Source organism: Bos taurus, chromosome 7, assembly GCF_002263795.3.
Source record: "Bos taurus isolate L1 Dominette 01449 registration number 42190680 breed Hereford chromosome 7, ARS-UCD2.0, whole genome shotgun sequence".
Lineage (NCBI taxonomy): Eukaryota > Metazoa > Chordata > Mammalia > Artiodactyla > Bovidae > Bos > Bos taurus.
In genome coordinates, this window is record NC_037334.1 from 73,157,347 (window position 1) to 73,170,280 (window position 12,934).

Below are 12,934 nucleotides of genomic sequence, written 5' to 3' on the forward strand. Positions count from 1 at the left end.
TATACCAGCCTTCATTTGAAATAAAGACCGTAACAGTTTTAACTTATGAGGTTGTTGCAAGTCATCATAACTGTAATAACACATGGAGTGTACTAACTAATGTCTGACCCCTGACAAGTTTGTTCAATAAATGAATAACAATATTGTTATTATCATCATTATTGTGATAAAGTCATCAAGTGTTCATGTAAAACAGAATATATCAGACACATTGAACATTACAAAATATCGTTTTTTTTCCCCAATAATGCAGAGGAATTCTTTACCCTGAGATGTTTTCAAAGTAAGACAGGTATCTTTTTTCTTCATCATTTTCCAGGAAAATAAACTTGTGTTATAGAAGAAACACATATTTCACAACTTATCCACCAAAGAGAGCAGAGCATTGCAATCCTTTTCTGCTATAAAAGTACATTTAATAGTGTCAATTCACTATTAACAAACATGAGATGATGGCTTTATTTATTTGCAAGTCTGATTACTCCTTGGAGATGAGAGGACACAGAAAGCCTTCGTGTCCTTAGAAGGCCAGACTCAGTTCACAGAGCTCAGAAACAATTCAGGAAACAGAGCATCTGCCACATTCAAACAAGTATTGGGCATTCATAACTTTTTTTCACTTTAAAGAAACCCCATGTGTAAGCTATTTTAATATTGCTTATCCCTACCTCTTAAAGAAAGCAGCTTTAGGATCAGCAGCTGATATTGGAAGATAATTCAGAAAAAAACTTAGGCTTAGCTGGGGATAAGTCCCTTTGTAAACATGCTACCCTAAGCTCTCAGATGTCTATTGAATAGGAGGTTTAACTGCTTATCAGCAGAATTAAAGGAGGACTCAGGAAAATAGCACAATATTCCCCTTCAATAAAGAGCAGAAAGTATTGTGCTCAGGAAAAGTTCAATTTTGAAACGGTCACTACAGACCTGAGGCCATAAAGGACTGTCCCATCTGGATGCAGGCGGATCATACGGTTCTTGACGGTCACTCCATGCACAAATGACTTCTTATCGTTCAAGAAGTAAGTATCAGGCACCCAGAGTTGGTCTGCCACTCTGTTGTCCAGAGTCAAGTTTAAAGGTATTACGTTATAGGACAGCCTCTTATCTCTCCAAGCTTGCTGAAAGTACATTGTCAAGGTATAATCCTGTGAAATTGAGAAGATAAAAAAAAAAAAAAAAAAAATTGGTTATTTTGTACCTAAATGGAATTGGGAGATAAGCAAACACTTGAGTATTCACAAGAAAATATATCCAACCAAATACTATAAACATATACTATTTACAAATTCAGTTCAGTTCAGTCACTCAGTCATGTCTGAATCTGCGACCTCATGGACTGCAGCACGCCATGCTTCCCTGCCCATCATCAACTCACGGAGCTTGCTCAAACTTGTGTCAAATTCACATATTGGCAAATATTAATTTACTAAATCCATTCTAACTCAGCCCATACTATGCACTGGGCACCACAATAAGTACAAAAGTGAAGAGAGCACATTCTTTTGAAATTTGCTATATATTACTCAGGAAAAGAGATTCCCTTGTGGCTTAACTGGTAAAGGATCTGTCTGCAATGAGGGAGACCTGGGTTTGATCCCTGGGTTGGGAAGATCCCCTAGAGAAAGAAAAGGCTCCCCACTCCAGTATTCTTGTCTGGAGAATTCTATACAGTCCATGGGGTTGCAAAGAGTCAGACATGACTCTGAGTGACTTTCACTCACTCAGGAAGAAAGATGGTAAGGAATAATTATTTAGTAAGTAATTTGTCTTTCTAAAAGAGGGTACTCAGGATTGCTTTTGGTGGGAAATAAATACAATTGCAAAAAATGGTCAATTAATTACAGTAGTAATTATAAGAGTTTATATGAAAATCTGTATCTGTCTAATCAAGGTGCGCTTCCTACTGGAGGTATCATTTATATTGAGACATTGCATATACCTTTCTACCTATCAAACAATATAAGTTCAGTTAGTATTTCACTCAGTTCAGTTCAGTTCAGTGGCTCAGTCGTGTCCGACTTTTTGCGACCCCATGAATCACAGCACACCAGGCCTCCCTGTCCATCAGCAACTACCGGAGTTCACTCAAACTCACGTCCATTGAGTCGGTGATGCCATCCAGCCATCTCATCCTCTGTCGTCCCCTAATTTTAGAAATTCTGGATCATCAGACGAGTCTCCTTACTTTGGAGAAACAGTGGTTGTTATAAATTGAGCACTGGAGTCCCAGGCTCCAGAATTTCCTAACTATTTCTAGGACATAAATTTACATAACTTTTTACTTCAGTTCCATTAACTATAAATGGGGCTTTTAATATATCTTTGATCTATCAAAAGATTATTATGACAATTAAATGTGTAACTCAAATGTAATCTATGAACTACAGAAAGCTATATATTATGAATAAAGGACTTACATACATCTCGTGACGTGTTTTCTCCCTTAGCGGCTCATGGCTTCAATGTAATTGCTCTCTCACCCTCATTTGAATGACTAAATGAAGGACTAAGTATTCATTTGAAAAGGATAATTACCATTCTATTTTAAAATCAGTTCACAATGCCCTACTTGAGGGCTTAAAAAAACACAAAACTAGAATCAAGTATTAATCATCTCTGCAACCTCAAAGCCAGCACAGTCCTAGGGCACAAATAATGAATGAATGAATGAATCAATGTTCAATAAACTAAGTCTATTGGATTTCTGCACATACCTGATTACTCTTTTGGATAAAATACACACTTCAATCTCTGTGAAGTCCCTGAGTTTCTCCAACCCTTGCTGAGATTTCTACATGCTAATATGGCTATTGAATTTTAGAATATGACTTACAAGGTATTACCTGATAAAAGCATTAAAGAGTTTCATAGGAAAAGTATAATCCTCTGGCAAAAAAATTAAATATTTTTCCTGGTTTCACAAACATACACATTTTTATCTCATTTAGGAGTCAGTATGGAGCTGACTTCTGAATGAGAAGTACCGAATCAAATTAATATTCTAACAGAAGAATATTAATATCATAAAGGGAGTCAGGCAATACTGAATGACTAACACCCCTACACAAAAGATATGCCACCAACTCAATGAACATGAATTTGAGCAAACTCTGGGAGATAGTGAGGGACAGAGAAGCCAGGGTGCAGTCCATGGTATCGCAGAGTCGGACACGATCTAGAGACTGAACAACAAAAGTATATTAAATAATTGTAGGTGAAATTTTCTTCAGTGTGTTACTTTAGTCAGTGCTTTGAACTGTTTCATCACACTCTAATTCTTAATAAAGAATTAGTCTGAGTATCTCTAGCATAGCATCTTGATTTATAATAAAAGCAAAGTTGAAGATATGAATTATATAACTAGAGAACAGAAAATGGATCAGACACATTTTTATACATCTCTGTGTAAAAAATGGCCTAAAAACTTGGCCATAAATAAAACAAACAATTTATGGTGTGCTCGAGAGAACACACTTAGTGATTTCTAATTCTTAGACATAAAATGGAAAATTTGATTATTATCTCTATTAGAAGATAAAAGTACATAAGCCCTCTAAAGATTTAGGGGAGATAACACAGTTTGGAAGGTCCTGGGGTTTATCAGTCAGCTGAGATGTGTTAGGACACAGGAAATTGTATTTTCTTTGGGGCTAAATAAATGGTGATATTGTGAGATCTTGAGTCATATGCTAACTCCTGTTATTTGTCAGCAGGGCAATGCCTGCTAAGAAATGCTCCCAGACAGACCCTGGTGATTCTGCTAACTGTCACATCAATTTTCATTTATTTTAGTTTTAAATGACACATTAAGACACTGTCAAGAAAAGAAGAAGTTCCTGAATCAAAATAAATGCTATTGGACATAGAAGGAAGGAAAGGTTCTATGTTCTATGCTTTCTCTCCCGGGTCCTCATGCCCCTAGAATGAATGCTCTGAGCTTTCATGTAGAAAACATACTCTTTACACCCATCCAACAAGCCTGCTTTCAGGAAGTTGTCTCAGAGTTGGTTCACTCAAAATGAAAAAAAAAAAAAAGTAAATCACTTCTGGGTGCTCCATAGTTCATGGTATCACCATGCAAGAAGGACTCAGATAATCATAATCAAAACTAAAACCAATGAACTTTCAATGCCGAACAAAATGGAGTATGCCTACTACAAGCTCTCTTTCCCACTAATCACAACTAACCATCCTGGAAAGAATTAAAAAGCTACTACCTAAGGACGGTGCAAAATAAAATCTAGTAGGCAGACTGGCAGAGAATCAAAATGTGAAGAAAACATGTTACAATGGTGAGTTTCTTATTTGTTTTGTTTTTTCTTCCTTTTATCTTCTTAAAGTAATACACACTCACACAAACACAGCCAAAGTATAAATAAATGGAGAGATACACCAAGTTCCTGGATTTGAAGAAATGAGCATTTTTAAGATGTCAATTCTTCTCAAATTGCTCTATAGATGAAATTTAATCTCAAGTAATATTTGAGTAGGATTTCTGTAGATATGCTGATTCTAAAATTTATATGGCAAACAAAGGAATAAGAATAAGCAAAACAGTTTCAAAGGAAAAGAATAAAATTGGAGGATTCACACTATCTGATTTCTAGACCTACTAGGAAACTACATTAAGACAGTATGACAGTGGAGTAATGATAGAAACACAGATCAATAAAACAGTAGAATCTACAAAGAAACCCACATAAATATACTCAAAGATTTCTGAAGAAGGTAAAATGGTAGTAGATTTGAGAAGGCATAAAATTTTCAGCAAATAATGTGAATCAACTGGAGCATGCAAATGTAAATAAATGATTAAATCAGCAAATAAACAAGGAAACACATAAGCAAGATAGATGTCTAAGATCTCGCTTCTGAGTAACAGACCCACAAATTCACTGTCGCATATGTGAAATTTGTAAACGTGACATGCCCACATCCCCAAAGTAAGTGTTCTCCAAACTTTAAAACTGTCTAAGTAATTATGTTAAACAAAACAAAAGCACAACTGACCATTTCAATTGCTGATGATGATTCAGAGCAACTAAAACTGCAATGGCAGGTGGGAATACAAATAGTCAACCTGGACAATTTCTTATAACGTTAACAGACATTTGACACACAAGGCAGCAAACCCACTCCTGAGCACGTGTCGAAAGCAGCTGCTGATACGTGCAACATCATCACTGGTTTTCAAAGAAAGTTAAGTCAAAGAAGCAAGATTTAAAAAAAAATACATAATATATGATTCCATTTACATGATATTTTGGAAAAACTTAGGGACCAAGAATAGATGAGAGCTTATCTGGGATTTGAGATGGAGGAGAGCGTGACCACAAAGGGACAGAATGAAGGAATGATTTGGGGTAGCAGAACTGCTCTGCATCTTAACTGCAGTGGTGGTTAACAACTGTAGATGAGTTAACTCATAGAATGATACACCAAAATGATTGCATCTTCTGTATGTAAATTTAAAAAATAAAATTTAAAACTGCTTGAGTAAAAACAAAAAAACAAGCCCATGATCTCTAAGATAAGACACACTCAGGTTCTTACTCAGGTATTTTCATGTCCCTCTGTTGTAACCCTGGTTGAGGTGAAGGAGTCTCTGTTTCCAACTCAAAAGAAGAAAGTCAAGCTAATTAACTTAGAAATTGGGGTAAAAAAGAGCTGTTCTGACATCTGGAGACAAGAGAGCCATGCTACAAAATAAGTCACCTATGCGTACCAGGCAACATGATACCTCATCAGCCTTCCACTAAGCGGTTACAGATTCAGTTCCCCATGTGTACAATGAGACAACTGAACTAGGGAATTTTCAAGTCCATCTCTAGGAATAATATAATTCCATTCTTTTTTTTTTTTTAATTTTTTTTAAATTTTATTTTATTTCCAAACTTTACATAATTGTATTAGTTTTGCCAAATATCGAAATGAATCCACCACAGGTATACATGTGCTCCCCATCCCGAACCCTCCTCCCTCCTCCCTCCCCATACCATCCCTCTGGGTCGTCCCAGTGCACCAGCCCCAAGCATCCAGTACCGTGCATCGAACCTGGACTGGCAACTCGTTTCTTACATGATATTTTACATGTTTCAATGTCATTCTCCCAAATCTTCCCACCCTCTCCCTCTCCCACAGAGTCCATAAGACTGTTCTATACATCAGTGTCTCTTTTGCTGTCTCGTACACCGGGTTATTGTTACCATCTTTCTAAATTCCATATATATGTGTTAGTATACTGTATTGATGTTTTTCCTTCTGGCTTACTTCACTCTGTATAATAGGCTCCGGTTTCATCCACCTCATTAGAACTGATTCAAATGTATTCTTTTTAATGGCTGAGTAATACTCCATTGTGTATATGTACCACAACTTGCTTATCCATTCATCTGCTGATGGACATCTAGGTTGCTTCCATGTCCTGGCTATTATAAACAGTGCTGCGATGAACATTGGGGTACACGTGTCTCTTTCCCTTCTGGTTTCCTCAGTGTGTATGCCCAGCAGTGGGATTGCTGGATCATAAGGCAGTTCTATTTCCAGTTTTTTAAGGAATCTCCACACTGTTCTCCATAGTGGCTGTACTAGTTTGCATTCCCACCAACAGTGTAAGAGGGTTCCCTTTTCTCCACGCCCTCTCCAGCATTTATTATTTGTAGACTTTTGGATGGCAGCCATTCTGACTGGTGTGAAATGGTACCTCATAGTGGTTTTGATTTGCATTTCTCTGATAATGAGTGATGTTGAGCATCTTTTCATGTGTTTGTTAGCCATCTGTACGTCTTCTTTGGAGAAATGTCTACTTAGTTCTTTGGCCCATTTTTTGATTGGGTCGTTTATTTTTCTGGAGTTGAGCTGTAGGAGTTGCTTGTATATTTTTGAGATTAGTTGTTTGTCAGTTGCTTCATTTGCTATTATTTTCTCCCATTCTGAAGGCTGTCTTTCCCCTTGCTAATAGTTTCCTTTGATGTGCAGAAGCTCTTAAGGTTAATTAGGTCCCATTTGTTTATTTTTGCTTTTATTTCCAATATTCTGGGAGGTGGGTCATAGAGGATCCTGCTGTGATGTATGTCGGAGAGTGTTTTGCCTATGTTCTCCTCTAGGAGTTTTATAGTTTCTGGTCTTACGTTTAGATCTTTAATCCATTTTGAGTTTATTTTTGTGTATGGTGTTAGAAAGTGGTCTAGTTTCATCTGGTCAACCACTTGTAAAAGAATATAATTCCATTCTAAGATATGATTTGTCACACTTGTATTCAAATGCTTTTGCTTTTCAAAATCTCTTAAATATCTAAAATACTTTTATAATTAATTCTTGCTATTTTGGGAATCCATTTCTAATACTAAGATTCAAAACCCTTTTATTTATTTGGTGTAGTGTTCTATAAAATATATGGCATGAAATAATTTGTGTATGTGTTTACTATCTTTTCTAACTTTATTATTTTGTGAATTGCCTATTCCTGCTCTACAAACATTTTTCTGCTACATGTTTACTTCCTACTATTGTATATTGATAGATGGATATCTATCTATATAAAACATTTTATTATTTTGCTATTTTCTTTTAAATTTATTTTTATAAGTATTTAACTTTAGTTAAAACAAAAATTAGTTCAGAAGGCTTCTGTATACTTTTCATACAGCCTTCTCTAAGATTCACATTTTGCATGGTCACAGAACAATATCAAATGAAAATGTTAATATTAATATACTACTTACTAGACTACAGACCTTATTAGAATATCACCCATTTATTCACTAATGTTCTTCTTCTGTTCCAGGGTCCAATCCAAGATACCACCATGCATTTAGTTGTTCCGTTCCTTAGCATCCTTCAATCTGTGAGAGTTCCTCAACCTTTCCTTGTCTTTGATGACGATAATGCTTTCAGAATACTGGTCAGTAGATCTTGTAGAAAGTCTGTCAGTTTGAGTGTGCTCTCGATTAGATTTAGCTTACATACTTTTGGCCAGAATATCACCAAAGAACACTGTATCCATCATATAAGGGGTACATGATGACAGTATCAACTGCAGGGAGTGTCAACTGCAAGGAGGTCCAACCAGTCAATCCTAAAGGAAATCAGTCCTGAATATTCATTGGAAGGACTGATGCTGAAGCTGAAACTCCAACACTTTGGCCATCTGAGATATGCAAAGAACTGACTCATTAGAAAAGACCTTGATGCTGGGAAAGACTGAAGGCAAAAGGAGAAGGGGATGACAGAGGATGAGATGGTTGGATGGCATCACCAACTCAATAGACATGAATTTGAGCAAACTCCAGGAGTTGGTAATGGATAGGGAAGCCTGGTGTGCTGCAGTCCATGGGGTTGCAAAGAGTAGGATGCTACTGAGCAACTGAACAGAACTGATGTCAATATGTCTTATTATTGATGAGGATATTAATCTTAAATGGTTGGTTAACAGTGCATCTGCCAGGTTTTTCCACTGGGACATTACTATTTTCCTTTATAACTAATAGATATCTTGGGGTAGGTACTTTAGAACTATGAAAACAATGAGGTTATTAGGCTGACTTCTATAACCACTGTGTTTTGGCATTTTGCATGTTTCCAAATTTCTATTTCTCTTCTTTCACCTAAACCTGAATCAACATATTCAGTCAGCTGACTATGCTTAACTAATAAGACAAATCAAAAGTAGTAAATACAGACATAAGCCATTTAAGATGCTTTATCATTAAATAATGAGAAGCATCTTCTTGAGACTCATTCCTTCTGCCTATTCCTTTCATAGACTAGTGGCATCATTCTGGCCACAGAGGATTCCTATTTTCAGTACAGACTTCCCCTCTGGATGGCAGCATCTTATCCTGGTCTCAAGCCTGCAAGTTGCACTTGGGTGGCATGTAATCCCACCTGGGCTTGCTTCAGCATTCTCCCTACCTTCATTAATGTCTATGGTTCTTAATATGCATTTTCTTCTCTGGAGCTCTCACCATTCCCAATCTATGTAGCTTTCCTCTTTTTTTGCAATGCATGTTTATATATATGGAAACAATTGTAAATGTAATTATGGCATTTTCCCCGTCTTTGTGGGGTTTTTTTTTTTTCCTATTTCTTTATTTGGGGAGAAGATGGTATTGCAGGGAATTGGGTTCACACATGTTTGTTCTGCCATCTGAGTACACAAGGACACCCAACAATTACTTTTGTAATTATGAGGGTTTAAGGCTTATTTTCACCACTGATAATGTGTGGTTTGTTTAATTTACTTTACCTATTGCAACTACATCACCTAAGGTTTGAAAATTGCTGCTGCTGTGCCAGATAGAATCTTGAGCTTTGGTGATTAATCTTGCTTCTTGGTCTTATATGTAATAATGTTGTCTTAAAAATTAGATAACTTCAGAGAAATCTCTATCTGCTCAGGATTTATAATTTTCAAAGATAGTATTTTTTAGCTTCATCTTAATTACCCATTGCTGAAATAATCAAATCAGATCAGATCAGTCGCTCAGTCATGTCCGACTCTTTGCCACCCCATGAATTGCAGCACACCAGGCCTCCCTGTCCATCACCAACTCCTGGAGTTCACTGAGACTCACATCCATCAAGTCAGTGATGCCATCCAGCCATCTCATCCTCTGTCATCCCCTTCTCCTCCTGCCCCCAATCCCTCCCAGCATCAGAGTCTTTTCCAATGAGTCAACTCTTTGCATGAGGTGGCCAAAGTACTGGAGTTTCAGCTTTAGCATGAATTCTTCCAAAGAAATCCCAGGGCTGATGTCCTTCAGAATGGACTGGTTGGATCTCCTTGCAGTCCAAGGGACTCTCAAGAGTTTTCTCCAGCACCACAGTTCAAAAGCAGCAATTCTTCGGCGCTCAGCCTTCTTCACAGTCCAACTCTCACATCCATACATGACCACAGGAAAAACCAGAGCCTTGACTAGATGAACCTTTGTTGGCAAAGTAATGTCTCTGCTTTTGAATATGCTATCTAGGGTGGTCATAACTTTCCTTCCAAGGAGTAAGCGTCTTTTAATTTCATGGCTGCAGTCACCATCTGTAGTGATTTTGGAGCCCAGAAAAATAAAGTCTGACACTGTTTCCACTGTTTCCCCATCTATTTCCCATGAAGTGGTGGGACTGGATGCCATGATCTTCATTTTCTGAATGTTGAGCTTTAAGCCAACGTTTTCACTCTCCACTTTCACTTTCATCAAGAGGCTTTTTAGTTCCTCTTCACTTTCTGCCATAAGGGTGGTGTCATCTGCATATCTGAGGTTACTGATATTTCTCCCGGCAATCTTGATTCCAGCTTGTGTTTCTTCCAGTCCAGCGTTTCTCATGATGTACTCTGCATAGAAGTTAAATAAACGGTGACGATATATAGCCTTGATGTACTCCTTTTCCTATTTGGAACCAGTCTGTTGTTCCATGTCCAGTTCTAACTGTTGCTTCCTGACCTGCATACAAATTTCTCAAGAGGCAGGTCAGGTGGTCTGGTATTCCCATCTCTTTCAGAATTTTCCACAGTTTATTGTGATCCACACAGTCAAAGGCTTTGGCATAGTCAATAAAGCAGAAATAATAACTGAGTCTAATAGGGAGAAATATCAATAACCTCAGATATGCAGATGACACCACCCTTATGGCAGAAAGTGAAGAGGAACTAAAAAGCCTCTTGATGAAAGTGAAAGTGGAGAGTGAAAAAGTTGGCTTAAAGCTCAACATTCAGAAAACGAAGATCATGGCATCTGGTCCCATCACTTCATGGGAAATAGATGGGGAAACAGTGGAAACAGTGTCAGACTTTATATTTTTGGGGTCCAAAATCAGTGCAGATGGTGACTGCAGCCATGAAATTAAAAGACGCTTACTCCTTGGAAGGAAAGTTATGACCAACCTCGATAGCATATTCAAAAGCAGAGACATTACCTTGCCAACAAAGGTTCATCTAGTCAAGGCTATGGTTTTTCCTGTGGTCATGTATGGATGTGAGAGTTGGACTGTGAAGAAGGCTGAGTGCCAAAGAATTGCTGCTTTTGAACTGTGGTGCTGGAGAAAACTCTTGAGAGTCCCTTGGACTGCAAGGAGATCCAACCAGTCCATTCTGAAGGACATCAGCCCTGGGATTTCTTTGGAAGAATTCATGCTAAAGCTGAAACTCCAGTACTTTGGCCACCTCATGCAAAGAGTTGACTCATTGGAAAAGACTCTGATGCTGGGAGGGATTGGGGGCAGGAGGAGAAGGGGATGACAGAGGATGAGATGGCTGGATGGCATCACTGACTTGATGGATGTGAGTCTCAGTGAACTCCGGGAGTTGGTGATGGACAGGTAGGCCTGGAGTGCTGCGATTCATGGGGTCGCAAAGAGTCAGACACGACTAAACGACTAAACTGAACTGAACTGAACTGAATATACTATCATGTGCTATTTTCCTCTAACTTAGCTAGTCAATCCTAAGGGAACTCAACTCTGAATATTCACTGGGAGGACTGATACAGCAGCTGAAGCTCCAATACTTTGGCCACCTGATGTGAAGAGCCTACTCATTGGAAAAGACCCTGATGCTGGGAAAAATTGAGGGCATGAAGAGAAGGGCGTGACAGAGGATGAGATGGTTGGATGACATCACCAAATTAATGGACATGAGTTTGAGCAAACTCCAGGAGATTTGAAGGACAGGGGAGCTTGGCGTGCTGCAGTCCACGGGGTCACAAACAGTTGGACATGACTGAGCAACTGAACAACAAGAACAACTGAACTAGATAAAAATTGAGGTTTTGAGCTAAGAATATGAGCTTCTGGCTTTTGTAAGACAGGGCTAAGGAAGCAAAAGCTGTGATACAGAAACTGAATGCAAATTTAATTTAATTTAAACATAATGCAGCTTTTCTGTGAATAAGACTCCATGATAGTTTATTAAAACAACACATTTATAACTTTCACTATCACTTTCTGCATAGTCTTTTAATTTGGGGAATGTTTAGAAAAGTCTTTGTTTTTGTTTGGCTTTTCCACCATTCAAAAGGTAACCCAAAAGGACTGAATTCCAAAGATTAGGATGGAAGATTATTTCCTTTATTAAAAACTTCTGTTTTTACTCCCTCGTGGGAGTAAACATTACTTCTGGTGTAGAAATTATTACCTAAAAAACACCATGGTAAGCAGAGTGAGCACCTTCATAGTAACTACATGGTAAGTACATGTTCAGCATCATAAGCTGTTATCCTCTTGGGAGCAAATATTGGTCCTTACACCTGTGTATACAGTACTGTGTACAGTAAATAAACGGGAGAAACTACCGCTACCTGTTAAATGGTACACATTTCCTTGAGAACACTTGGAAACCTGTGCAGAGGTCTCTCTCTGTGCATACCTTTTGTTCTGATATTTGCATCCCAAGGATATTTGTAGAAAATAATTAAGCAGTACATGTTGACAGTTTCTCTCCAAATATTACAACTCTCTTACTGTTCTGTTTCCAGCACTAATAACCTAGCCTCAGACATCACTGTGTGTGATCATGATGCCACTGTTATTGTTTCCTTGCTTCTGACTCTTTCCCTCACATAGCAATGGAAACAAAAAGCAGATCACATTTCCACCTTCATTAACTGTCAAAGGCTTTTCAATGCCTTCAGAGTAAAACACAAACTTAGGACTTTGGCCTTAAAGGTCCTATATAACTTGGACTCTGCACACTTCTTTGATCTCACATCCTACTATTTCTGCTCGTCCCTCACCTCAACTCACTAAGACCATCCACGCTAGCTTTTCTTCTCTTTTACAAATATCACAAGCTCTTTCGGCCTTAGAAACCTTGTTCTAACTAATGACTAATTGGAAAAATTACGTCCCCAAGTACGAAAATTAAGTCCCCCCCCCAAGGTGGGGACTCAGAACTCAACTAAAAGGTAAAATCTATTCAGTGAAACTTTCTTTCTTTGAGACTCCC

General features: G+C 38.0%; 1 protein-coding gene across 3 annotated transcripts in view; it reads right to left on the bottom strand.

Annotated features, from left to right (window-relative positions):
• Positions 1-12,934, bottom strand: part of GABRB2 (gamma-aminobutyric acid type A receptor subunit beta2) — a 293,693-nt gene that overhangs the window by 178,176 nt on the left and 102,583 nt on the right. For all 3 annotated transcript variants that reach the window (XM_024994535.2, XM_024994536.2, NM_001192760.2), the window contains one exon: positions 925-1,145. In XM_024994535.2, coding sequence (XP_024850303.1) covers positions 925-1,145 — 221 coding nt within the window. The remainder of the gene's footprint in view (positions 1-924; positions 1,146-12,934) is intronic.